This window comes from Heloderma suspectum, chromosome 17, assembly GCF_057233095.1.
Source record: "Heloderma suspectum isolate Gila_16-S chromosome 17, 16-S_ref, whole genome shotgun sequence".
Classification (NCBI taxonomy): Eukaryota; Metazoa; Chordata; class Lepidosauria; order Squamata; family Helodermatidae; genus Heloderma; species Heloderma suspectum.
In genome coordinates, this window is record NC_139474.1 from 862166 (window position 1) to 887466 (window position 25301).

General features: G+C 49.1%; 1 protein-coding gene across 1 annotated transcript; it reads left to right on the forward strand.

Annotated features, from left to right (window-relative positions):
• Positions 1-4071: 4071 nt before the first annotated feature.
• LOC146334142 (uncharacterized) lies at positions 4072-22705 on the forward strand. Its single transcript, XM_084824854.1, has 5 exons — positions 4072-4348; positions 10590-10815; positions 13075-13163; positions 14653-14748; positions 21081-22705. Exons 2-3 carry the CDS (start codon positions 10590-10592, stop codon positions 13152-13154), a joined length of 306 nt encoding a protein of 101 aa, XP_084680980.1. The 5' UTR covers positions 4072-4348; the 3' UTR covers positions 13155-13163; positions 14653-14748; positions 21081-22705.
• Positions 22706-25301: the final 2596 nt, after the last annotated feature.

Below are 25301 nucleotides of genomic sequence, written 5' to 3' on the forward strand. Positions count from 1 at the left end.
CTATCTAGGGGAAACACACCTGGCCTCAGTCATGGATGCACCAGTTACCTCCGGTCGGGACAACGGTCATGCGCCCTACGTGGGCTGCCTTTGAAGGTGACTCGAACACTCCAGCTGGTGCAGAATGCAGCCACGCGCATCCTCCTTGTTGAGACAAGATGGGCAGATCATAACACGCCAATTCTGCACTAGCTGCACCAGTAGCCAGTCCATTTCCAGGAGCCATTTCCTGGTGCTGGTGTTGACCTCTAAAGCCTGACATGCTTTGGGCTCAGGTTCTTTGAGGGACCACCTACACCAGGATTAACCTGCATGGGCTTTAAAATCATCTCTGGGGCAGCTCCAGTCACATGGCACTTCACAGAATGACATTTTTTGAAGCCCTAGGAGCGTGGGGTCTGCATGCTGACAGTTGGGGAGACAAGAAAAGGCAGCAGGGTCAAGGACAACATGGATTTGTATTAGCAAGTGCAGTTAGATGTTCTCTGGCTTCATTTTGGTTGGATATGAAGACTTGGGGTTAAGCCAAAAGCTTCATGGAAGAGGTGAGTTTTGAGGAGAGATTTGGGGGCCGGGAGAGGTGGCACCACACAAGTGGGGGGAATTCTGGGCATAAGAAGCAGGCAGGGAGAATGGTCAGAGTGTTTACTGCCATCAGCCTCCTGCTGCCTTTAGCCTCCTCGCTCCTAAGCCAAGGACATTTAGTAAGGGACACTTAAGCCCAATGTGGGTTTTTCCCTTATATTCAGGAAGTTCTTTGACATGGAGAGACCTGCGAGGTCAGCTGTGCTATGAATGTGTGTGAAGCATGGCCCAGCCTGGTCTACGGGTTACCTCTCTTGTGAAGTGAATCTACTGAAGTCTTAGTCTTCATTGTATCCAGCACTTTGTGGTGATGAGAAGATCAGAGCAGGGGTGACACTTCATTGCCCACTGAAGCTCCTTGAAGAAGCAAGCACATTACGTGCAATGAGCAATTATTTGCAAATTTACGTAGTGCATGCAAGTTATAGAATTCAGCTCTTGTTGGTGCAGACTCTTTCTCCCGGTACAGGATGTTAACTCCTTGTGTGCATTGCTTAGCATGCTCTGTCCTGGTCATATTTTACCTGATTGCGCAGGGAAGCGAAGCAGGGGAGAGAACAATGTGACCTCAGGTTCAGAGCTAAGTGGAATTAAGGCATTAAATCATATGATGCAACAGTAGCTTAGCAGTCTAAATGCCAGCTTTGGACATTCCTGCATTCCTTAGATCCATCCACTCAAAATCTTACCAAACCATTGCCTCACTTGCTTTAAAGCCATGAGATCAGAGCTGGTACATGAGCCCACAGGAGCAGCTGTGGATGTCAGAGGAAGTGCCCCCAGCTGGATGTGGAGTGACTTCCCATAGCATGTGAAGCCATTTGCTAGTTGTCCGTCATGTGTGCTCTGGTTGGTCAGTTGTTGGTATCATGTGCCTCAAAATGAGGTATCACATGGAGGAGACTTCCTTGTGAACCCACCTTCTGTGGATTCAGGGCTAACTTTGTATATGCACCGAGGTCTTCAGCAGATGAAGGGCTGGTAGATGAGTCAACTAACATTTAATTGATTAATGGGGCAGTTGATTTTGCAGAAACTAGGGTAGAGTTAGTAGCCCTTTCTGGAGCACACTCTGGGGAAGAGGTTCTGTTGATACTCATCAGGACATGTGTTGTGTTGAGTGGAAACTTCTTCCTGCACCTCTTGATTTTATTTTTTATTTTGTGTGTGTGTGGTATGAGATAGGGGCAGTCTTGTTTGCTTATCTGAGGGTAATTTCTTTTTGGGGGAATAAGGAACTGCAACAAAAAGACAATTCTGGCCCACTGGCACCCTACGGTTGTGTGCCTGGGTTGTCAGCTAAGGTGAGGCAGCAGCCTGAGCCCCACAGCAGAGCTGTGTGAAAGGGGAGGGTGCTGAGAGCCCACAGGGAAATGGTGTGGGCGGAGCCTAGTGCAGGCCATCAAACTCTCCAGTGTAGGATATCAAAAGCCCGAGACAGATGGGGTGGATCTCGTGGCCTGCCTGAGGCCCCGGTCACAAATGGCCACCACAGCCTGAAGCAGAATGACAGGCACTGTGTCCTTGGTAGTTCTGGAGAGGCCGCTCTTGGCCGGAAAGGTCCATCTGAAGTAACAGGCCATGGTCAGATGTGATGTTGAGGGAACAGCTGACGTTGTCTTGAGGGTGTTTGCTCCTCTTCTAGTCAGCTGGATTTCTGCTGCTTCAGCAGCCCCCTCCTGATGGAAATTCAGGCTGCGGCATGTAAAAAAAAGCACCACACAGCAACAGCCCCCACATGCCCCTGCTTCCCCCCCCAAAAAAACTCCCGTGGTTCAGCTTAGAAGTAACCTGTTGTAAGCAGCCTTTACTTGCTTAGTGGTAGGAAAACAAGAGGCTGATGCATGCAGTGGTGCACTGGAGAGCAGAAAAACAGGATGTGGTGTTGGTCACAGAATTCAGATTTCTCTGGAAGGTGCATTTAAGGGCTGGACTCGATGGCCTTGTAGGCTCCTTCCAACCCTATTATTCTATGATTTATTTTTGCCTGTCTTGAAAATACATATTTAGGATGGTGTGTAGAACAGGGGTGGGACAGCTCCTTCCGCCTGAGGGCCGAATTCATTTTCAGAGAAGCTCTCTGGGCTGCACTCCAGCGGTGGGCGGGGCTGAAGGCAATAGAGGCGGGGCCAAAGTACCAGCCTAGTTTTAGCTTAAAGCTCTCCTGCCAGTAAGGAAGCCTCTGTGGGAGGCACTTTGGCCTTCTAGAACTGGGCGGGGAGAATATGAAAAGCCAGGAAACCACCAAAGGGTTGGTGGCAGAAGGAGAGGGGGCAGGACATGGGGAGGGGTGTGGCCATCTGGGAAACCCAGAGGGCCAGATTGGGACCCCAACATTGATCACATTTATGCTAGCGTAATTTTGTAGTAGTGCAGAATATCAGAAATTGGATTTCATATTGCTGAAACTTTACTTCTTTTTTAGTTTCTTGATCCAGAGCTCATGGGGGGGGATGCAACACTATTTGTCTGAAATATTTTGTGTTGAAGATTACTTGCAAACAACTTTGGGATGTTCCCTTTTTCTGAATGCAACATTCCTTGTTTTTGCTGTTAACTCTTCATGGACATTTGGTTGAAAAAAGGGTGAGAGCCCCCCTCCCATGCCTTTAATGTGCCCCAGCTTGTCTGCCCTTTATTCTACTCCTCCAGAATCCCCATTTAACTGGAGAGGATGGGCAGAGAGGGGGTGTTATTTTGTGATTGGCAGCTCTGGCTTCTAATCACAGTGGACGGTCTTACCAGGCTTGCCAATCCCAGTGATTTGGGGTGGGGATGTTGCAGGACTGACCCAGTGTTCAGTGCTCTTTGCTTGTTCCCTCTCCTCCCAGGAACAGGACAGTTAAAGGGGGGTTTGGAGGAGTCTGTGGGACCTGCATTGGGGCTTGCTTGGAAAAGGCTGGCTGTTCATGTCCTTCTGCCTCGGCCACTGTATGCCCCACATCCATCCCCCACCCCTGTCCAGTTGCACTTCGAATGATTGTTCCCCCCTCCCCAGACACCACTGTGGATGTTCAAGACGCAGCAATGGTCAGCCCAGCGTATCCTGACGTGCGAACTCGGGCAGGGTGACTTCTTGCCGTGGGAAGCACCGACCGCGCAAACTGGGTCTATGTGACTTTGGTGCCAATGGAGCAGAAAACAAAGACGTCTAAAACTTTTTCATTTATCCTAACTCCCTAGCCTCTGCAGCCATCCTTCTGAAATGCTGCAGGTTTCTTGCCGACAGTCACATCTATGCGAGGGTCACATCTGTGATATGCATGTCATTTCATACAAATTGCCCCCCCCCCCGCGCAAAAAAATAAATAAAAAACAAAACAGGGCAGGAAGGGAAGGGAAGGGAAGGGAAAGGAAGCCCTCCCTCCCGCCAGTTTGAAGACTCCCTTTCCACAAAAACTGCTGCCCTCGCCCTTCTGTAGTTTCGTAGCTTTCTTCGCTCGGGCCGCCTCTGTGCTACGAGTCGGTGTCATAACGCCTGCCCACGGAGAACAGGGAATCGGCGCATCCTTTCCGGAAAGCCCCAGCTGTGAATGCCGCTGCTGCCCAAACGCCCCTACAGCGATTCCTCCGAAGCTTGGCAGGCCCTCAGCAGGGGCCGGGCTGCCCGCGCGCCCATCCGGTTCCGCGCCGAGCGGCGAACACAGCACAGCAGTGCTTCGATCCGCAGCGCTCCTCCGCAGGAGGCAGCACGCCGCCGATTCCCAAATCGAGGTCCCGATTCGGCCCCCGGCCAAGGCGCGCAGCTCCCGAGCAGCCTGAGGTGAGCTGGGCCGTCCACCCGATCGCCGCATCAGGGCCCGGACCGGCTCGGCGTGGACGCCATTCTCGGCCCGCCCTGCCTCCGCCGACAGAACGGCGCGGGGCCGGAGCCCGGGCTGGTGCCCGGTGGGGAAACGGCCCGCGGGCCCGCCGCGGCGGCGCTCGGCGCGACGGAGGGGGCCTCCGGGCAGCAGCCCGCGGGCCTCTGCTGGCCGCGCCGAGGGCAGGGCTGCGGCCGCGGAGGCGTCAGCCGGGCCCCCCGACCGCGGCGGCCTGCCCCACCGGAGGCTCTCGCGTGCAAGAACCAGCCGGTCCTCCCCGGCGAGAGCCGCAGGGCGGGAGAGGAGCCCGGCGGAGCTTCCTCCCCGGTGCCCCTGGTTTCCGTGCGCGGGGATAGTTTATTGTTATTTGGTTCTGACAAGGATTTGTATGAAGGCCCGTTGTAAGTGCGGCCCCCGGAGCCGCCCCTGCAGTGGGGGGCACAGTCCGGACACCGGCCGGCCTCCCCGCGGCATCCGTCGCTGCGTCGGCCTCCCTCCCAGGGCTTGGGAGCCCCCCGCCCCCCTCCCGAGCGCGCCCCCGCCCCTCGGCCGTCGTCCGCGCTGCCTTCCGCCTCCTCTCCCCGGCGATGCCCGTGAGAAGGGGCCTCTCCGCGGGCGGCGGCACCTGCCCCGCCGCGCCCAGCGCCGGTCCCCGCGGGAGGCTCCTGGGCGCGCGTGCCTGGCGAGCTGAGCTGAGGGCCCGCGTCCGGGAGGGCGCTTTCGCGGAGGAGCGCGGGCCTTGGGGGAGCCCCTCCCGCGCCGCGCCGCGCCGCGCCGCGCCCTTCAGCAGCGTTATTCCGCAGGGATCGCCTCCCCCCCCCCCCATCCGTTCTGGAAGGGGTATTGAAAAGCCAGACCGTGCTTGCTTCTGCGGTAAAGGTCCAGCCGAGGCTCCCAAGGCAGCGTTCACTGAAATACAAATAACGTTCACAATGCAAAATTGCTACCTTAAAAATGATACAGACGTAACAGATTTGGGCAATGTTAGCCTTATGGATTGCTGCATGGATTTACATGGCTGTGTACTTGGAAAACTGTGGAAGCGCCAACCCACTTGGAATGATTTAAGAAGATCTGGGGCAGCGGTGACGACTAAGGGCGCAATCCTATGCATGTTTGGACAGACGAAAGCCTTACAGTTCCCAGCATGCCCCAGCCAGCCATGCTGGCTGGGGCATGCTGGAAGTTGTAGGACTTTATTTTGTCTAAACACGCATAGGATTGTGCCCTAAATTGATTTATTTCTCCAAACGTTACTTTAGGAAACAAACCAAGAGATTAATTATGAAGTTGACTCTTTTTATTATGTATTGGAATTAAAAGTTCTAGGAAAACATTTCAACCATGCATTTGTCTACTTTTGTTCCAAAACTTTCTTAAAAATTAAAAAAACAGTAAACTTGCAAATGCATCAGCCACAATAGATCCAGTAGATCAGCCACAATAAATCCAACTGGAACCATAAAATGCCAATTAAAATCAGCTGCTTGAAGACCTCCAGGAAGGGAAAGCCCACCACCCTTCTCAGGAATTGGTTTTGTTGTCAAACTGCTGGACCATCAAGAAGTAATGAATTCTATCCTTCTGTCACAAAAGCCTGTTAGATCCACTTGCCCTCTGACATAGCAGAGAACAAGTCTTTTCTCCTCTTCTGTGGGATAACCCTTCAGGTGTGGGGTTGCCAACATGGTGTCCGTGGGCACCAATATGCCCACAGACACCTCTCTAGGCACTTGCCAGGCTCTCTGCCCCTCCTGATTTTTATTTTATTTCTAAAGGGGGGGTTAATAAAATTACCTGAGAGCCTGGCATGCCCAAAGCGAAGGGATGCCCTCCATGCACCATTTTATTTGGGTTCCAAACAGTGGTTCTGTATTTGGGGGCTCAGAGCCCACCTCCCCCTTGTACTGAAGTTCTTGGGCAAGTTACTTTTCTTTTTAGCCTCACCTATTTGTCTTCTGGGAAGCTGGTGTCTTGCGACTGGCCACAGACCCCTGAGCATCTTCAGCACCATCCTCTGCACCCATTCCAAGTTGTCTGTATTCTTCTTAAAGTGCCAGACACAGCACACCACCTGTGGTATGACTAGTGAAGAATGAAGTGGAACTATTACTTCTTGTGACTGGGGAACTCTCATTCCAATAATGCAGCCTAAAATTGCGTTAGCCTTTTTTGCAGCTGCACCACCCTGCTGATTCATGTCCAGTTTGTGATCAGCTGCAATCAGGAGGCCCTTTTCACACGTAGTACTGCCAAGTCAGGTATCCCCCATCTTATCCCTGTGTTTGTGAATTTTGATGATGCCGATTGTCCAAGTGCAGAATTTTGCATTTGTCCCTTGTTGAATTTCATTTTGTTTAGCCCAGTTTTCAGTTTGGTCAAGGCCATCTTGAACCTTATTCCTGTCTTCTGAGGTTTTAGTTATCCTTCCCAGTTTTGCATCATCCACAAATTTGATAAAGATCTGCTCCATGTCTTCATCTAAGTCATCGATCAGACATGTTGAAGCATACCAGGCCTGGGACAGAGCCCTCCAGCACCCCACTTGAAACCTCCCTCCAGTTTAATGAGGAGCCAAATGCAAGGGGCCATGATCCAAGTCCTTCAGGGGCACACCCCATGGCTCTTGTGGAAAACATTCTTTCTTGCTTTTCAGGGTGCAGATTGGGAAGTGGTGTGTGAGAGTGATGAAAGAGATGTCCTTGCAGTGTCAGAATTGTTGGATACGAGTCCAACACAAAGCACTTGGCAAAACCCCCAGGATGAGTTCCATTATGAAATCTGTTTATCTTTTCTAGGGTCATGGGTTTCTGTGGAAAATCCACTAAGTCCGTTGCATTCTGTCTGCTTAAATTTGCACTGCCATTACTCTCTGTTTTCAGTGTTATGCAGGCCTTCAATCTCATGCATGCACTTTTTGCTGCAACATGGATTTTGTAGTCTATGTTAGACTACAGAGGTGATGGTGCAGCATGTCTACAAGAGAAATGCATGTATGTGACAGCATCAGCGTGTGTGTCAGCCTGACTAACATTAGAGATCAGAAGAGAGAGAGAGAGAACTTGTAGTCCATAGTAATCATTCTAGAATGTGAATTCAAACTATAGGCCTTAAAGTAGATTAGAATTTCCACTTTACTTTATGGAAAGGCTGGGGGGAAATTACTTTCCTGTCTTTTTCCACTTAGGATTGGTGCCCCTTTAAAAATATTTATTTACTTATTTGTTTGTTTGTTTTCATCAGAAATACATGACTCTGGAAAACAGACGGATGTCCTAATGGAATTGCATGGTCTTTCAGTTAACTCTTGAGTTTTAGGGATATCTCAGTGTCACATCTAATGATGCAACATCATTCTGTATACAGCACAGGGTCTTAATTGGCTGCCGCAGCCATGTGACTTTATTTCCTTCTGCACAAAGACATTGTGACAAGATGACAACCGGAGTTACTGTCCACAGAAAAATCCTACTCATGCTTACTCAGACATTTATCCGGTGGGGTAAGCGTGTATAGGATTGCGGCCTGAATTCCTATGTGGTACTGGATTGGCTGCCTACATCCACATGATTGTATTTACAGACGTAGAGGTGGGAGCAGTTTTGCAAAAAGGGAGTGCCAGACAGTTGACTTTTTGGCAACATTTGCCTACTTTGTAAAAAAAAAACCACAAAAACCCACTACACCTTCAAAAGTCCAAATTTTGAAATGAAAGTTGAATGCCATGGGGTTTTTAGAGTAGTTCTGTTTGATTTGCCCTTCAACGAATGGTGGTCCAAGAAAATACCAGCTGACCATTCATTTTTGGTTGTGTTAAAGGCCCCTTTTGTTTGTCTGAGCTCTTTTCCTGCAGGATGTATCGTTTGCATGGTAGAATTTGCATGTGACCAGCAATATCTTGATGTGGAATTATGAATGGAAGATCAAGCCACGCTTTCAAGCATGTTAGGGGACATAGCAGTAAAGGCCTGCATTTCTGGTGGTGAGAGGAGGGCGAGGAGTATTTGTTTTTCCTTTGGGCCGCCCTTCATATGTTCAATACAAAGGGATTATTTATTCAAAATCAGGGATTGTGGGTTAGCTGTTACATTTTTTTTCTCTGCATGGGGGCAAAGAAGAAATGTCCACATGTTCCTGGCTTCCCTCCCTCCCTCCCTCCCTCCCTCCCACAGAAGAGACTCAACGTCCCGTCCAGGCAGCAGCATCACAGCTCCCACTTTCCCAGCAAGAGCACATCTCACGCTTACTTTCATGGTCTTTAATCCCTCCCCCAGTTCATCCTTAATCCAGGCAGCGCTGTTCGTGTCACTTCGTAAACCCTTAATCCACCACACACCAGGAGACCAGCAGAGGTAAAGGATTAGGAAGGGTCTCCATCCAAGGCTGATCACACTGGGCTGTCCAGCTACCCTGAGGCCCCAGGCAACTCTCTGACTTTGCCAAATGTTGTCACCAGCTGTGAGCTGTGGAGCTGTGGCTAAACCTGTGCTGAAATAGGTGAAAGGTGTACAGCCGGACAGGAGTGAAATGCTTCATGGCCCCATTAACTTCAGTAGTTGTTGTTTGGTGGTAGCTGTGAGGCTTTATTTCTGTTCTGTGCTTAGCTCATGACACTGCCAGCTAACTTCTAAGCAAAATTCAAGGAGCCGGCCATGTCCTATAGGTCTGGGCCCACCATACCTTGGGGAAGGACTTCTCCCATGCACATTAAGATATAGACGCATTCTGTTTTGCCATTTGCCCAAGGTCACCATTTTTTTTGGTGATTAAAGGTCTTGAAGGTGTCCATCTTCCCGTGGACTCTGGGTCCTCCACACCATGTACATGATTTTGTTGTTGTCGCTTGTTCTGCTCCAGGAGATCATGGTGGGTAACCATTAGTGTTGTAATGTGTGACCGATTAATCAACTAACATATTTAAAACATTTTGATGGACTAGAGATGTGCCCCTGATTAATTGGGCAACAGCTTTTTACAGTTTTCACATCATTTTCAATACCTGTATTGAAGGTGGTAAGTGCCATCCCGGGAGGGACCCCATCTCTTGTGTGAAAGCGCATGGTGAGTGGGAATGCCTCTTCTAAGATGTGTGCGCTGTCTAAAAGCAAAGGAAGTTTGCCTTTTCTTTAGAATTATTAATTTATATGCTCCCTTATTAATCAGTTGTGATTTCTTTAATTGTGTGTCTGCAATTTATTCATCAAAAACATCCCAAAGGCAATGGTCAGACTCACAATTCGCCATATCTGTGGCCATCTAAACCCACTGGGATAAAAATGTCTTGCAGGCTTACTGAAGATGGCTCTCAGAGTTTGGTGGGTATGCAGGGAAAGGAAATTCTGCAGGTGCAGGGCAGCACGCTTCTCAGTGTGGTCCTGATTTGGTGCATAGCACCTCTGCTGCAGAGCACATCCCTGATTTACCAAAAGAGGTCCTTATGGGACCATGGGGTGCTGAGGATGTCTGCACTGAGAGTTTTCTCTCACACCACCATTTGTAGACTCTGGATTCCATAAACTCAACTTGTCCCTTTTTGCCCCTATGTTCTGGAATCCCTCCCAGAAAATCACTGTCCCTCTTCTTGCCTTTTGTTACAAGTTTGCTAATGTGAGCCGTAGCAGTTTCACCTCCCTGTCCTGGTTCCCTAAAAGTTAAATCTTGGAGGAGCAAATGGATGCGTCTTGCTACTCAGGCACTTGATGCCGGTAAATGCAGGTGCACAGGCAGCCTTTTCTTTCCTGCACTGCTGCTGCTGCTAAAGTACATTTTGAACCATTAATAACATATGATATGACAGCTCTGTTTCTCACATATATCTTAACCCCCAGACCTATTGCTCTCTTGGCTTTTCAGTCAATGGAGGACAAGCTATAAATTAAAATGGCGTACAGCCAGGCCGGCCACGCGTAACAGCAGGAGCGGGGATGGGCAAAGGGGTCCTGGTACAAGGACGGGGCTGTGACAAGGATACCCCTGTTTCCATCAGTGTGATGTTGGAAGGCCTGCGGCGGACTCAGTACTTCCCATGGCCTCCTGCTTCTGAAAGCCCAAGTGGGCTTTGCCTCCCATTGCAACTGCATGGTTCCTGCGCAGATGTCAATGGCTAGAAGGAGAGGGCCAGAGCAGCCTTGTTTCCTTGTTCTGGTTGGCTGCCATCCGAATCCCGGGCTTAATCCGGCTTTGTCTCCCTCTTCTCCACAGATGCGCTTCACTGCAGGAGCGGCCAGTCCGGAGCCATATTCTTATGGTGCATCCTGCTTGCTCCTGGCCCCATCCAGTCTCTCGCTTCACCTGGGCTCTTCTGTAGGCGCCTGGCTCGGCAAAACAGACGGCAGAGGAAGGAGAAAGAGGTGGCTGCTGTGTCTTCTGAAGGACCAGCCTGTTCTAGCTGGGGAGCGGCAGGCGGAAGAGAGGCTCCTCTTGAGAGGCAAGCCGTGGTGGGAATGGTTCGTTCATGACGGGGGAATAATTAATCACCACCAGCACCGCACCAGGGGCAGACACAAGCTCCTTTCACCAGGGTGGTGGCGGAGTGCGGCGGCAAAGCAGTCCCCCTCATTAGAAATGCTGAGCCCCGCTCGACTTCTTTTTTATAGTTAAACTTGGTTTGCATGCATTTGCATAATGAACATCATTTGCATTGCCGGTTGTTGGCTACCTCTGTGGGAAAAGTCAAAGCAAGCGATCTGGGGAGAGGGGTTTCGGCAAAGACAAAGGGGAAGATTTCACTTCCCCGTTGCTTGCCTCCCCGCCCCTCAAACAAATTTAACACGTAACCATTCCATTTTTTCTTTCTCTGTTGTGAAAGACAGAGCAGCTTTTCAGCATCTGTGTGTATTCTAGCATTTGTTTCTGTCCCTCCTGCCATGTCCTGCAATCTGGCTTCCCCGCCCGTCCTCTGCTCTTCTCTTATCCTTTTGGTGCATTCTAAGGGTGTGAGGTGAAAGAGAGGCGCCACCATTTTAGGCAGCTTGCATCTATAAAATGGCCGATTCCCCCCACCCCACCGTGCAGAACTTAAGTGATGTGCCTTGTGACATCTCTCCAGCATTTTTGGAAGATTTGTGCGCTTCAAAACTTAGAGCACGAATGGTCCACCATTGGGCAACACTACACCCCCCACACACACTCAATTTGCTTTTTGAAAATTATTCTGGCCTGGGTTGTGGCAGCCTGGGACTGTTTCACAAAACCATGAAGGCGCATCCGAATGGTCTGGTCGTAGGATTTCATGGCAAAAGTGACACAGGCCCCCCGCCGGCATCTGCTTGGGTGCAGCTGGAGCCCGAAGACTGGACTAGACAGGCCTTTGGCCAGGCTGACCCAACCACCAGGCTCCTCCAGCGTTCTTATACCTAGAGGAGGAATCAGATTTTGAAGCTCCATGTTCCAAAAGAGTGAGGACCTCCCAGAAGGAAGACATAACTACTGTTCCATTAATAGGAGTAGGAATATTGGCAGGTGCAACTTCTCACCCCTGCAGCAATATACGACAAGCTATATTTTTATGTTTATAAATATTTATGTCCAAAAATCCTTAAAAAATTAAAATAAAGGAGAAAAGGGAGAAGTCCATACAGTTGTGGAGCATTGCTGCAGGAGGGCTGAGAGTCTTCTTTGTGTCTGCTGTATTTTTTTCCAAGGGTACATAAGCACATAGACATGCAAACAATTCAGCAGAGGAGAGCTCATCTTCTGACTTTTTTTTTTTAATAATGCAATATAAAACTTTTAAAGGAAGGCAGAGTGGAAGCTACACTAGTGCGATAAATGCATGGGCTAGAGCATCTCTCTCAGAAACCAAATCCTGCGTGGGGAATTCAATATCCCTCCCCCCCACCTCGAGCGCCACACGCACTTTGGGAAAGGCCACAGCTTCATGATTTGCATGTGAAAAGGTCCCGGTCTCCAGGTCTCCAGGTAGGGCTGGAAAGACCCAGAATAGACTCTGCCAGTCCGTGCGGACAATACTGAGCGAGAGGAGCCAGTGGTCTGACTTGGGATGAGGCCGTTTCCAGCTTTCGTGTGTGGAGTGTAACAGCCGCACATTTCTTCTGCGAGAAGTTGGTTCCATGTAGGGGAAGGAGCAACGCACAGACCAATATGGGAAAACAACATGCAACTTTTAAAACGAGTGGTCGTGCCATCTAGTAAGCAACAACAAGCAGGGGAGGAAGGCGACGCCCACCGCCTTTTCTTTAGCCCTCAGGCCGGCTCCGAAGCCCTTTTCATTCCAGCCAGCCCTTGAGTGCTTGCAATACTGTAACTGCTTGCCACTATTTTATCTGTTGCTGCTATTTTTAATGTTTTATTGTTCCTTTGTTATTTTTATCTGATCTGTTGATTTCTGTGCTCTCCTGGTTTTTGTATGTGATCTTACGCTTTGGTATCTTAATATTGTTTTATGTGATCTTATTATGTTGATTATTGCAAACCACCTTGGGAGGATAATCTGTCTTGAAAGGCATTTTAAAAATACATTAAATAAACAAACAAATGAATAAATAAGTGAACAGTAGCCACCTGGTCCTCACATGTAAACTGCCCCTATTCCTGGAGGTTCCATTTAGCTCTCATGGCTAGTAGTTATTGGTAGACCTGCTCTCCTTCATGCCCTTGACTAATCCCATAAGAACATAAGACCTAACACAACAATGCTTCTCTTTGTTTTGACTTGCCATTTCAGGGAATGGGCTGCAAATTCCATCTTTCGCAGAGACCCTCCACATTTCCAGGGTTCACCGGCGGACTCGCATTCGTGTGTGAAGTTCCACGGTAAGTCAGCTGGCGACTGAAGTTTTAAATGAGAGTGCGAAAAATTGTCCTGAGTACCAGTCCAATGGAGCATGGTATGGGCAGATCTGCAAATGGATAACTCAGGGAAGATCTCCCTGGGTGGCCAGACAGAGAAGCTTTATGAAAAATGGTGCTTGTCTCCGCTGCGCTACCACCACACACACACACACACACACACACACACGGGCCTGCAAATTATTCTTAAAAGTATGCCCCGCCTTTCCATTAAATTAACATCCTAAAGCAGCTTAGCTAGAATTCCTAAAACCAATATAAAAATTAAAGTTAATTAAAGCTGCAAAGGGACTTACGTGGGAGTAAGTTCTTTTGGACTCCGTGGGGCGTATTCTGAGGAAGCGTGCATAGGATTGCCCTGTGGAACCTGACACTGGTCCAGTGCCAAGCAAGAGCCCCACAGGAGATTACATAAAAGCAGCCATCATTAAGATCCCCCGGAGGCTTTGGAAAAAAGAACCATTTTCACTTGCTGCCTGAATATTTTTAAGGAGGCTGCCAAGTGGACGCCTGTGGGATGGACATTCCACCACAGGGCAACTCAACAGAGAAGACCCTTTCCTGACAGCCCCCCACTTAACCTGAGAAAGTAGGGCGAGCATCTGGAGCTGATGAGCTTAATTCATGGGTGGGTTATGGCTAGTAACGATGGTTGAGGACTAGTAACTTAATTGTTGTTACAAGGTCTTCTTGGAGGTGAACAGAAAATGCTACAATTGGGATCTTAAACTAGGTTACATGGAGGTTGGAGGCCATTTTCTGGTTCTGTTTTAGCTGTGTTGAGGAATAGGCTGTGTTGACCGTGGTGGCATCTTCTAGAGGCCTCCAGAGGAAGGCTAATCTCTCTGCACCGCCCCCCGCCCCGCAACTAGTGAATTCCTTGTGTGTGTTTGTATACAGAGTTATTCCCACAAGAGGTTTTCCCCTACCATTGGCCAGCTTGTCAAAGGCTGACCTGAGCAAAAGGTTAGTCAGCTGAGTGGGGGTGAGGGGTTGTACGGGGAAGGGGAGGGGGAAGCAGGAATGGACAGGGCATTTATTAACGGAGCCCAGCCAAAGCAGCTCCGCTGCCAGCAACCTGCTTAATTCACAAAACTCTTAATTGTTTCAGAGTTGGTTCAGTATTCCCCCACTCCCCTCTTCATACAAAGATGTCATTGTGTCGGGAGCCGAGTGGTGGTGATGGCAGCGTTGTTATTTGGACCCAAAAGAGAGAGCGTGAAGAAAGAAAACTAGGGGGGCAGGGGGGGACCTCTCCCAACAGGGTGAAGAGGTTTAAATCAGCTTAGCTCAAATGCCAATTAAAAACGGAGAGGATTAGCCTTCACGATCCACGGAATAGAGCATCATTGTATTCTTGGGAGTCTGTGGAATTTTCTTTCCCTCTTCCACAAGTTGTTTGTGCTGTTGTTTTCTCCATCAATGGCCATCCACTTTCTGTTTCCATCCCAAGGTGGGGCTCAGGCTGACATGGCTGACGGAGTCTGAGCCACGCTGCCACTTCCTTGGGTCCTGCAATGGGCTCATGAGGTCCAGTCTAACCAGAGAGGTAGGTAGAGTTCAAACCTGGAGCCTTCAGTTTTCTTTTGCTTCAGCCAGGCATTTAGGTAGAGACTGAGCCATATTTTATGCCCCTAAGGCAGATCCAAATCTTACATGGCACATAACCAAACTGTCTGCTGCAGAACACAGTCTGCAAGTGAATACATTTCCCAGTATTTTGCACTGACTTATTTGGCTTCTGAGATTCGTATGTTTTTCCCCCCAAGGCCTGGAGATGGGGAGGGCTTGTGATTTGCAAATGGATAGACGGTTCCCAAAGAATCTCTTAATGTTTGGCGCTGAAAGGCCCTTGCTCACCACTTCCGCTGCAGTGCACACACTATGAAGCTGCATTAGATGCGGAGTGAGACCACTGGTCCATCTAGCCTTGTGCTGCCCACTGCAGCTGATCGTGGCTCTCTCAGAGGTTAGCCAGGCCTTCTACCTGAGGTCCAGGGCCTGACCCTGCTGGGAACCTTCCCCAGGCCAAACTTATGCCCTGTGCATTGAGCGAAGGGCCCTCCCAAAGCTATACACTCCGTATCAAGCTGCCGTTTTTGGAGTCAGGCAGTCGCCCCACCCGCCCAGGTCTCAGATAGAAAGGGAGCCTTCTCAGCCCTGCTACCTGAGCCTTTCACTGGAGGTGGGACCTGGGACCTGCACCTGAGCGATGGGCCCTCCCATACGAAGCTGCATTGGCCCTAGTGTATGATGCATCCAGCAGAATGAGGTGGTCAAATGCACTCTCTGTGCTGAGCAAGCAGCATTCTTTCTAATGCTAAATCTCCCTGTCATTAGGGAACTAGCTCAGCAGGAAGTGGGCTGGGCTTGGACAGCCCCCCCCCCCCATGTGCCAGCATTTGGAGTCCTGTCTACCACCTCCGTCAACTCCTGCATTTGTACACCAGGACTAATTCTGAGTCAGCCCTCTGATCTGCCGTTCTGCACTAAGTTTATCTATTTATTTATTTCATTTTATTTATTTAATCCATTTCATTTATTACCTTACATCCCACCTTTCTGCCAGCAAAATGGCACTCAAAGTGGCTAACAATAAAATCTATATTTCAAAAAACCGAAATTAAAACACAGCATAAAAGCAAATTGAAAACACAATTGAAAACACCACGATAAATGGAATAAGCAGTACCAACGAATTAAACGCCCCTTCAGCAGCAGGCCAGCTCACGCCAGAGACCTGCCTAAATAAAAATATCTTTGCTCCTCCTTTGCAGAAGGACAACAGAGAAGGGGCCCACCTAGTCTCCCTTGGCAGGGAGTTCCCCAACCTGGGAGCAGCCACCGAGAAGGCCCTTTCTCACATCACCACCGAACATGCCTCCAATGGTGGCAGCACTGAGAGAAGCACCTCCCCCAATGATCTAAAAACCCAGGCAGGTCATATGGGAGAAGGTGGTTTTTCTAGGATGGCTCTCCTAAGGTCATTCCCATCCTCGCTTCTTGACATGCTTTGGATTGAACCTGAGACCTTCTGCACATAGGCCTGGATCCAGACTTAGTCATATTGTGGCGTGGCAGTCAGAGTCTTGAACTAAGACTCAGGAGATCTTGGTTCTAGTCTTCACTAGGCCCATATATTGTTATATATTATATATATTTGGAGTAGACCCATTGATTTCAAGGGAGACATTGAAACCAGTGGTACTTAAGTTAGTCATGACTAATTTAAGTACCACTGATTTGAATGGGTCTAGCTGAAGTATGACTAAGGCTGGCTCCAACTCATGAAAGTCTATCTGCAACTCTTGTAAAAAATCCAAGGCTGCATGTCCATTCAGGTGCCAGGTACAAGGCAAGGAAGGGAAGGCGCATCTTCACTGCGCATTTGGAGTAATTCGCAGCCAGTGTACCTCTCACGGCTCCCCCATGGACGACCTCATTCTGTAAGGTTGCTGCGCATTGGGAAATGAAAGTGAAAGAGCGACTTGGAAAGTTGTCCCAGAGAGGAAGGCCAGGACCTCTTCTCTATCCTCCCAGCGTGCAGGACACGGAATAATGGGCTCAAGTGACAGGAAGCCAGATTCCGGCTGAGCATCAGGAAAAACGTCCTGACTATCAGAGCAATACGACAATGGAACCAATTACCCAGGGAGGTGGTGAGCTCTCCCACGCTGGAGGCGTTCAAGACGAGGCTGGACAACCATCTGTCAGGGATGCTCTGACTTGGATTCCTGCATTGAGCAGGGGGTTGGACTCGATGGCCTTGTAGGCCCCTTCCAACCCTGCTATTCTGTGATTCTATGATTCTATGACTCTTCTCCTGGAACTGGTGACTGAATTGCCAGAAACCCTCTTCAGCCAAGACGGTTGAACTACGGAGGCGACGTTTACCTCTCGTCGCTCGGCTGTGTAATTTCTGCCAGGAGCTGTTGCCACTGCCTGGGTCTCTCCTGTATTTTTGTCAGCACTTTGCCTCTCTTCCCAGACCCCTGCTGGGCCCTCGCTACTGTACGGTTGCCAAGGGACATGGCCCAGATGCTATCGCTATGCGGGGAGGGCCCATCTGGAGCCTGGGCCTGCATCCCCACAGACGAGACGGAAGGTGGCCCCATGGTGCACAGAGGGCCTGGGAAGGGGGCGTTGAGATTCCCCTCAAGTTCATGGCCATTGGCGGCCGTGGGTTCTCAAGGGCGGGTGAGGGGCTGCGGGGAGGGGGTTGTTGGTTGTTCTGCTCAGGTTTTCTGGGCCTTTTCCCATTCTGTCCCTCTCCGTGCTTGCATACTGATCTCCTGGCCTATTCTCCTGCTGACATGTGCCCACATAAATAAATTGCCCCCACTGCTTGCGTTTTGTGGAACAATCAGTCCCCTAAACTCCATTCATCTCCAGACAGGGCCCATTCTTCTCCCGATTAAAGCCGACAGAATAGTTTGCAAGGGATACTGTTACTCTGTCAAACTGTAAATAAGACACTCATTAAAAAAAGTGTGTGAGAGGATGGGGGGTATCTGGTGCGGGGGGGGGGAGAGGAAAGAGACAAAACAGAGACTTTTGCCTGCTGCCTGGGAAACCAAATGAATTTGTAATGACCACTGTGTACAAACTGCAGAAGGTAATATAATGGGAGCCTCGCGAAGGCATTTGGGGCTGTTTTCAGCAAGGCCTGCTTAGTCTGAAAGCCTCAGTGAGACCCCGGTCGGTCAGATGAGCGGCAGTGTTGCTGGCAGGGGGAACATCCTCATCACTGCCACCCCTTGGCCCTATTTCCCCCCACACACACCCAGGAGCCACTGAGCTCCACATGATCTGTCATCTCTCTTGATGACTCCTGAAAAAGGCTGGGAAATGATTCCAAGTTCCTTTTAAAATTTTATTTTATTAAGAGCCAACTTCAGATTCTAGTGGTCTGCTCCACATGAAGCTGAATTCCAGACACTGGAATCCAGTTTCTAGGCATTGGATCAATCAACTGAGTATCAGGTATTTTCCCCAACCCCAAAGAGAAGAGTTGGTGTGGGGCACCTCTGCCGTTTTGACTGGGACGCTTTCTGCTCCCAAATCAATACTGATCGAAAGCACCTGGATCCACAGTCAAGCAGAATGACAAGGAGCATTGCCAGTTTTCATCCAGAAAGCAAAGGAGAGTACATTTCAACATTTCTAGGTCATGTGGAAAGACCCTGTTTTTGAAAGCAGGTCAAGTCGGACACGACTGAACGACTGAACAACAACAACAACAACAAGTGAATGGAGTTCAGTCTTCTCTTTGGAGGTCTGGGCAGCAGAAATGATAGAATGACCCCCATTTCCTTTACTCACAACAAGCCAGGCTAGAGTGGGAACCAATTATTTGTCCAACTTTTATAAACTGGAAAAGCCCCCAGCGACCGGAAGTTGAATATTCAAAATGGCTCCTTGCACATGCTGCAGCCCATCCTGGCGTAAATAAGCCATGGTGGGCTGTGGTGGTCATGCAAACCCGCTCCAAGTGTTAGTGCAATGGGATCTGTGTGCAGGTGCAGATGACACCTGTTACATGGCGGCACATGCTGCAGCTTTCTTAAGCCACGCTGATCATGTGAACTGGGTCATCATGCCTACCCCTTGGTCCTTTCATTACAGAAGCTGTTCCTTTACAGGCACCCAATCATAATGACAAGGCTAGTTGATAAATAACCAGACATCACAATTCCACGTATGTTGTCCATAAAAAGGAATTACTTATCTCTGGTAGTTCCAATGACTTCAGTCGGAAAGACTCTGGGAAGTAAGCCCCGTCATTATAATTATTTGGATTTCCTCTCCATCAAAGGCGGGGGTTGGGATTGATCCTTTTAATCTGACCACATGCTTCTGCTTTGGGGATCTTGACTGTGTTGTACCAGCTGTTTCCAACCCCATGCCTTCTGATAAAACCTTGGCAATGGCCATTTTAGGGAAGCTATGGCCTGCCTAAATATATAGGAACAGTTTTCTTCCTCTATTGTTAAAAAATCCGAATTTAATTAAAAAAAAATAAGGCTAGTGTGGCTAGTTAAAAGCAAAAGCACTGTTCCTGTGGAGGTACCTAGGGAGGTGGTGGGCTGTCCCACACTGGAGGCCTTCAAGATGAAGCTGGACAGCCACTTGTCAGGGATGCTCTGACTTGGATTCCTGCATTGAGCAGGGGGTTGGACTCGAGGGTCTTTAGGCCCCTTCCAAACTTGCTATTCTATGGTTCTATGAGATAAGCAGGTGCCTATAGAAACACCTGCAGTTGATGTTGACAGCTGGATTGGATTTGGGTTTGGCATGGATTTGGGTATATCATAATGGACCTTCTAGAGTGGACCAAAGATTCTAGGAAGCCCTGCATTGTAGGAAGCTTTCAATTCAAGCATGGTCCGCTTTTGTCGAAGCCTATGTATAATTGCTAGTAAATTGTACTTTCATATACATACATTTCACATGTATTCATTGCTATGGATATATATAAATTTATGTATGTATATTTTAAAAAACTTTTTAAAAGGAGAGAGAAAAAAAATCAAGCACCGAGGCCTTCATACTAGGGATAAGAGAAGATTTCACCCATTCTGTTCTGTTATGGTTCCAGCCCCCCCCCCCCCGCATTCCACTCCTCCAGAATTCCAGTTTAACTAGGATAATTTCCAATATGAATTCTGGACTGGGAGCATGTGCAGAGGCCACAGCTTTCAGTTCTGGTAGTTCATTATATCTTCCCCTCTCCCTCTCTTACCAATGTGTATTGAAAACACCCTCCAAAAAGCACTCTTGATGTGACTGTATGCATTTGTGCTGTTTCTCTGTGAGAGCAGAAGTGTGTGTGCGCATCAGTAAAACACTGCACAGTGAGAAATCACAATTTATTTTTTGTGGAGTTTTATTAATGTGCATATGCACATTGGTATTGTGAGAATAAAAAGGTAAAGGTGTCCCCAACCAGTTGTGTCTGACTCTAGGGTGCGGTGCTCATCCCCGTTTCTAAGCCGAAGAACCAGCGCTGTCCGAAGACGCTTCCGTGGTCATGTGGCCGGCATGACTGAACACCGAGGTGCACAGAACGCTGTTACCTTTCCCGCCGAGGCGGTACCTATTTGTTGTTGTTGTTGTTCAGTCGTTCAGTCGTGTCCGACTCTTCGTGACCCCATGGACCATAGCACGCCAGGCCTTCCTGTCCTGCGCTCTCTCCCAGAGCGTGCTCAAGTTCATATTCATTGCATTGGTGATGCTATCTAGCCATCTCATCCTCTGCCGTCCCCTTCTCCTTTTGCCTTCAGTCTTTCCCAGCATCAGGGTCTGCAATTTCTTGCTTTTGAACTGCTAGGTTGGCAGAATTTGTGAGAATAGGGAGACACAAATGAATTGAAGGGAAAATGAAACAAAGTCCCTAATGCATTCATGTCATTTCAGAAACCAGATCAAGTAATTCAGAGCTCCTTCAAGATCCAGAGAAAAGTTCAGATGGGGAGAATTTCAGAAGTGCCTCTGATAAGCTGATTGTCTGTAATGTCTTGCTAACTAAGGGGAAGAATCTTTCCACACTTCAGCAACTGGCCAGAATATCTAGGGGACATGGAGGGTGGTATGGTTCTCCTCCTGATTTGGCCAGATGATACTGGCAACGAGCTTATGGTGTGCAGACGTGTGGGGAGTTCCCACTTGGTAAAAGGTCCTCTGAACCTGCCCACTGTAATGTACACACAACGTTATCCACTTGGATGTATGGGCCTGACCCCTCATAGTGTCTCACAATGTGGCTATATGAAACAAATGTGATGGAGATTAGTTTTAACTTTTTGGCAGGATGCCAAACCAAAATTAACAGATTGTACATAATTTTTCTTGAAAATCCCCCCCCCCTTTTCTCTTTCTCAGGTAAAGGACGAAGGAAGGAAAAAGAATGAAAGAAAGAAACGACCAAACCATGGCAGATCCTTCCAAATGCACCCATCTAGTTATGAACATCTTTGTGGAAACAATGATCCAAATGATGCTACTGTGTTTTATTTATGATGGCTCGACTATTTCATGCTTTAAAGCAAATTATGGAATTAGGGAGAGTACAGTTTCAATTATGTAGCAATAATGAAGCCAGAACACTTTTGAGTATCATGTTTTCTTAAACCTTGCCTTGATTGTCTAGGCAGTTTTAGATTATACTGATTATTTGAATCCATTCCAATCTGGGTTAAGGTCTGGCTATGGGACAGGGGGTTTCTTCACACGGAGCTTTTATCCTGCTATTAAGATTGGTGACTCATAGAAGTTTGTGGGTCCTTTAGATGATGTCATCAGCCTCCAGGTCGTCAACCTCCAGGGCAACTCCCGCACTAAATGACCTTCATTGCATTTTTTAAAAGATTGGAAATAATGAGCTATCAAATTACAGTGCTTGAGTTCCTCTTAAGTTCCCTCCTGAAAGAGGAAAACCTGCAATAAGAGGAGCTAGACCACAGCGCCACCTAGTGGCTGTATAATGAAATGTATTGAAGACTCAGATAAGGGGGGAAAAGGAGGGTGAAGGAAGCGCATGTAAAGGGGGTCCATCATGATCCCGCATTTAAAACAGAAGCAGAAAGCCCCGTTTTAAATGCGGGGTTTTAGGCTGGTGTAGAGATGCTTGGAAACAGCCTTAGTTGCCCTAGTAGATAACTGAAGTCAGGGAATGGATGTGGGGACTGAAACCTTGTTAGTTCTCCTGGACTGCTCAGCACCTTTCAGTACCATAGACCATAGTATCCTCATTTATCTGGGTTAGGCACAGGCAGTACAGTAGTTCTAGTCCTATGTGGCTGACAAACTGTGTGGAGACCTCTGCCCCACCCATACCCATTGGCCTATGGGGTGCTGCAAAATGTTACCCTGTCCCTGTGCTCTTGAACATCTGCATGAAACCACCGGGGGAAGTCATTCGGAGGTTGGGCTGAAGTGCCACCAATGCGCGGATGACTCTCAGCTCTACCTCTCGTTTCTAGCTGAGGATCCGAGGGAGGCTCTTGAACTGAACCAGCTCCTGGAGGTGATGTTGGGATGGATGAGGGTAAACAAGGCGAGACCTAAGCCAACAAGGGAGACGTACTGTGGGCAGAGAAATGGCACAATCTGGACAGAGGAATACATTTGGTCCTAGATGGGCTTGCACAGCAGAAGGGCCAAGTGTGCCGTTCGGGAGTGCTGGTGGATCTGGCACTAGCTTGGGGAAGCCCAGGTGTTGGCTGTGGCCAGAAGTACATTTTCTGGAGTTGCGGTTCACGGGGCCCCTCATCTGCTGATCTTCAGGAAAGCTTTGAAGACTCCCTGGTTTTTGCTGCCCTTTTTAAATGCCTGGATAACTGGATTTATTTATAATCACCGTTTTTATTAATTGTATTGTTTTGCATTGTTTCTCTCTTGCATTGCTTATTTTCATTATCGACACTGCCTTGGGAGAGTTCCACCCCTAAAAGCAGTCTAAAAATAATGTTAAATAAAATAAATAAGAATAAAATAAATGGCTCACTATGGTGGCTGTTTGATTAGTCAGTTTCATTGTCATGGCACTCAAGGATGTTCTATGCTTAAAAACGCCAAATGCGATAGAGTCACATTAGAGGGGACAATGACATAGATGAGTTATCGACTCACTCGTTCAGGGGTTTTCATAATTACTAGGGTCCTTCTACATGACCTAGGAACATTAATGCGCCACACACAGAGTCCAAGCCAGGGGCTCCCCACCGGAATACCGCGGCTAGTGATTTCGATGGCCCACTGCATCTAAAGAATTATATTGTCGAGCTGGAAAAGGTGCAGAAAGGGGCAACCAACATGATAAAGGAGGTGAGCAATTCCCTTATGAGGAAAGGCTGCAGTATTTGGGGCTTTTGAGTTTAGAGAAATGAGTAAGGGGAGACATGATAGAGGTATATACAATTATGTATGAAATGGAGAAAATAGATAAATGTTTCTTTCCACGCACAGTTCTACCTGGACTCGTCCCATGAAGCTGAATTGTGAGAGATAGACAGATAACATGAAGTGTTTCTTCACACGGCACATAGTTAAACTCTGGAACTCGCTGCCACAAGATGTAGTGATGGCCACCAGTTTGGATGGCTTTAAACAAGCATCAGAGCAATTTGGGGAGGATAAGGTTCTCAGTGGTTACTAGTCATGACGGCTGTGTACTACCTCCGCGATCGGAGCGAGGGTGCCTCTCACAAGCAGTTGCTGGGGAACACAAATGGGAAGGTGCTGATGCACCCATGTCCAGCCTTCCCATGGAGGAGGACTTCTTTTTGTTTGTCCTGCATCTCCCACTGCCCAGTTTCATGGGTTGGCCACTGTGGGAACAGGATGCGGACCTCGATGGGCCTTCAGCAACAGCTCTTACGTTCTCATGCTCATGCAGCAGCCTGGAAAGTGTAAATACGGGGCTGGGGGACTGGCATGAGGGCAGCTAATTATGCTCGCCTGCATCCCCAGGGTTGCACTTTCTGATGGGCATCACAGCAATGGAGGAGAGACCATGCCATCTGGGGGGCGGGGGGGGATTCCTTCACATGCACACTTCTGCCACCAATGAGGAGTGCCAAATCGAGTAGGTGGGGGCGTGGCAGCTTCAGTTGGCACCAAATGGGCAGTACGTGCCCAAGGGAGGCTAGAGGGGCAGGGGGCATTGTTTTCAAATTCGCGACATTAATCTTTTCCCAAAGCTTGTGGAGGGTTGGGTTGGGCTCCCTTGGTTTTTAATATAAAGGCCTTTCAGGCGGATTATGGCTGTCACACCATCTGCCGCCTCGAAGCCAGAGCTTCAGGCTGCTACTGCAGCTGGTGGGGGCCATCCGCGCAGCAGCGTGGGGCTAGGTGAGGCCAGATGATCAGGAAGAGGCCTCTGGATGACCCATGTGAAGCTGGCCTGCTCCTATATGATGGCAGGCCACTGGTCCATCGAGCCCAGAATGGCATGGCCCAGCTGAGAGGCCTTCCTCAGTCAGCCTGCTTCCAGAGATCATCCTCCTTTCACTGGAGAAGCCAGGGAGGGAAGCTGTGGCCTCCTCCCCACAAACGGTGGGCTCTGCTAGTGAGCTATGGCTCCTCCTCCCCATCTGTCCCCAAACAAATGTTGGGCCAAGGAGCTGCACTGCCCAAGGAGAGCCGGATTTGAGTGAGGCCTTTCTGGAGCTCATTCTTGGCAGGGGCTCGTTGTTAGCTTAACAACTGCCCCTGCACATCAATGGGCGTGCTGGCAGGGGCATGCTGGGAGGTGCAGCCCGACACATCCAGAAGGCACCAGGTTGGGCGAAGCTGGGCTCGGGGGACCATGCTGTCAGGTCAGAGAATGTGACTCCCTCCCACACGCGCCATCTCCCCCCTCTGTTTCAGTGCTGGCACCTGCTCACCCTCCACACTGCAGCAAAGCTAGAACCAGCTGGGGCACAGCGTCTGCCCAAGAAGGATGGGGGTGGGGCTTGGGTGGGGGTGGGGCTGGGAGGGCCCGTGTTGAAGAGGGAGCCCCCCAGCTTCCAGGACTACGCTTGGTGTGGGCAACTCTCGTTTTGTAGAACCTTCCTTAGCTTACAGAGACATGTTCCATAGCCGAGACAGGATTTGATCTCTGCGCTCCTCAACACCCATAAACACACTGAGGACAATTATACGAAAGGCTGCCGATCAGAACAAATACAATGGAAAATTCAAGAACTACTTGATTTCTGCTTGTGTTACTAGGTGGTGATGGACAATGTACTCCGGATCTTCGCTCTCCACACGACCAGAAGAGAACAATATTGAGAATAATACGTATCCATCCTCACCACCATAGTTAAATAACATTCTGCGACAGGGGACAGAGAAAGCCATTGTCCATATTGCTTTGCGCAGTGTGGGGATGAGCCCTGGTACTGCAAATAGGTTCAGGGGTTGAGCCCTTGTGGAAAGTAAGCCCTTCCAGAAGCAGCAACAGACTGGGCGCAGGCGCACATCTACAAGCTGGGCTGTGGCGCTGAGGGCTGGCGCCAAGCCTCGATGGACTCGGTGGCCTTGTAGGCCCCTTCCAGCCCTACTATTCTCTGAAGCCAAGGGGCAAGAATCTCCGTCCTGACCCACCAGCCCAAA

Excerpts from the sequence above, each read along its gene's own strand:
- LOC146334142 (XM_084824854.1), top strand. The coding sequence starts at position 10,590 with ATGCGCTTCACTGCAGGAGCGGCCAGTCCGGAGCCATATTCTTATGGT. Across the intron at positions 10,816-13,074 it reads AGAGAGGCTCCTCTTGAGAG|GGAATGGGCTGCAAATTCCA; the intron begins GCAAGCCGTGGT and ends TTGCCATTTCAG.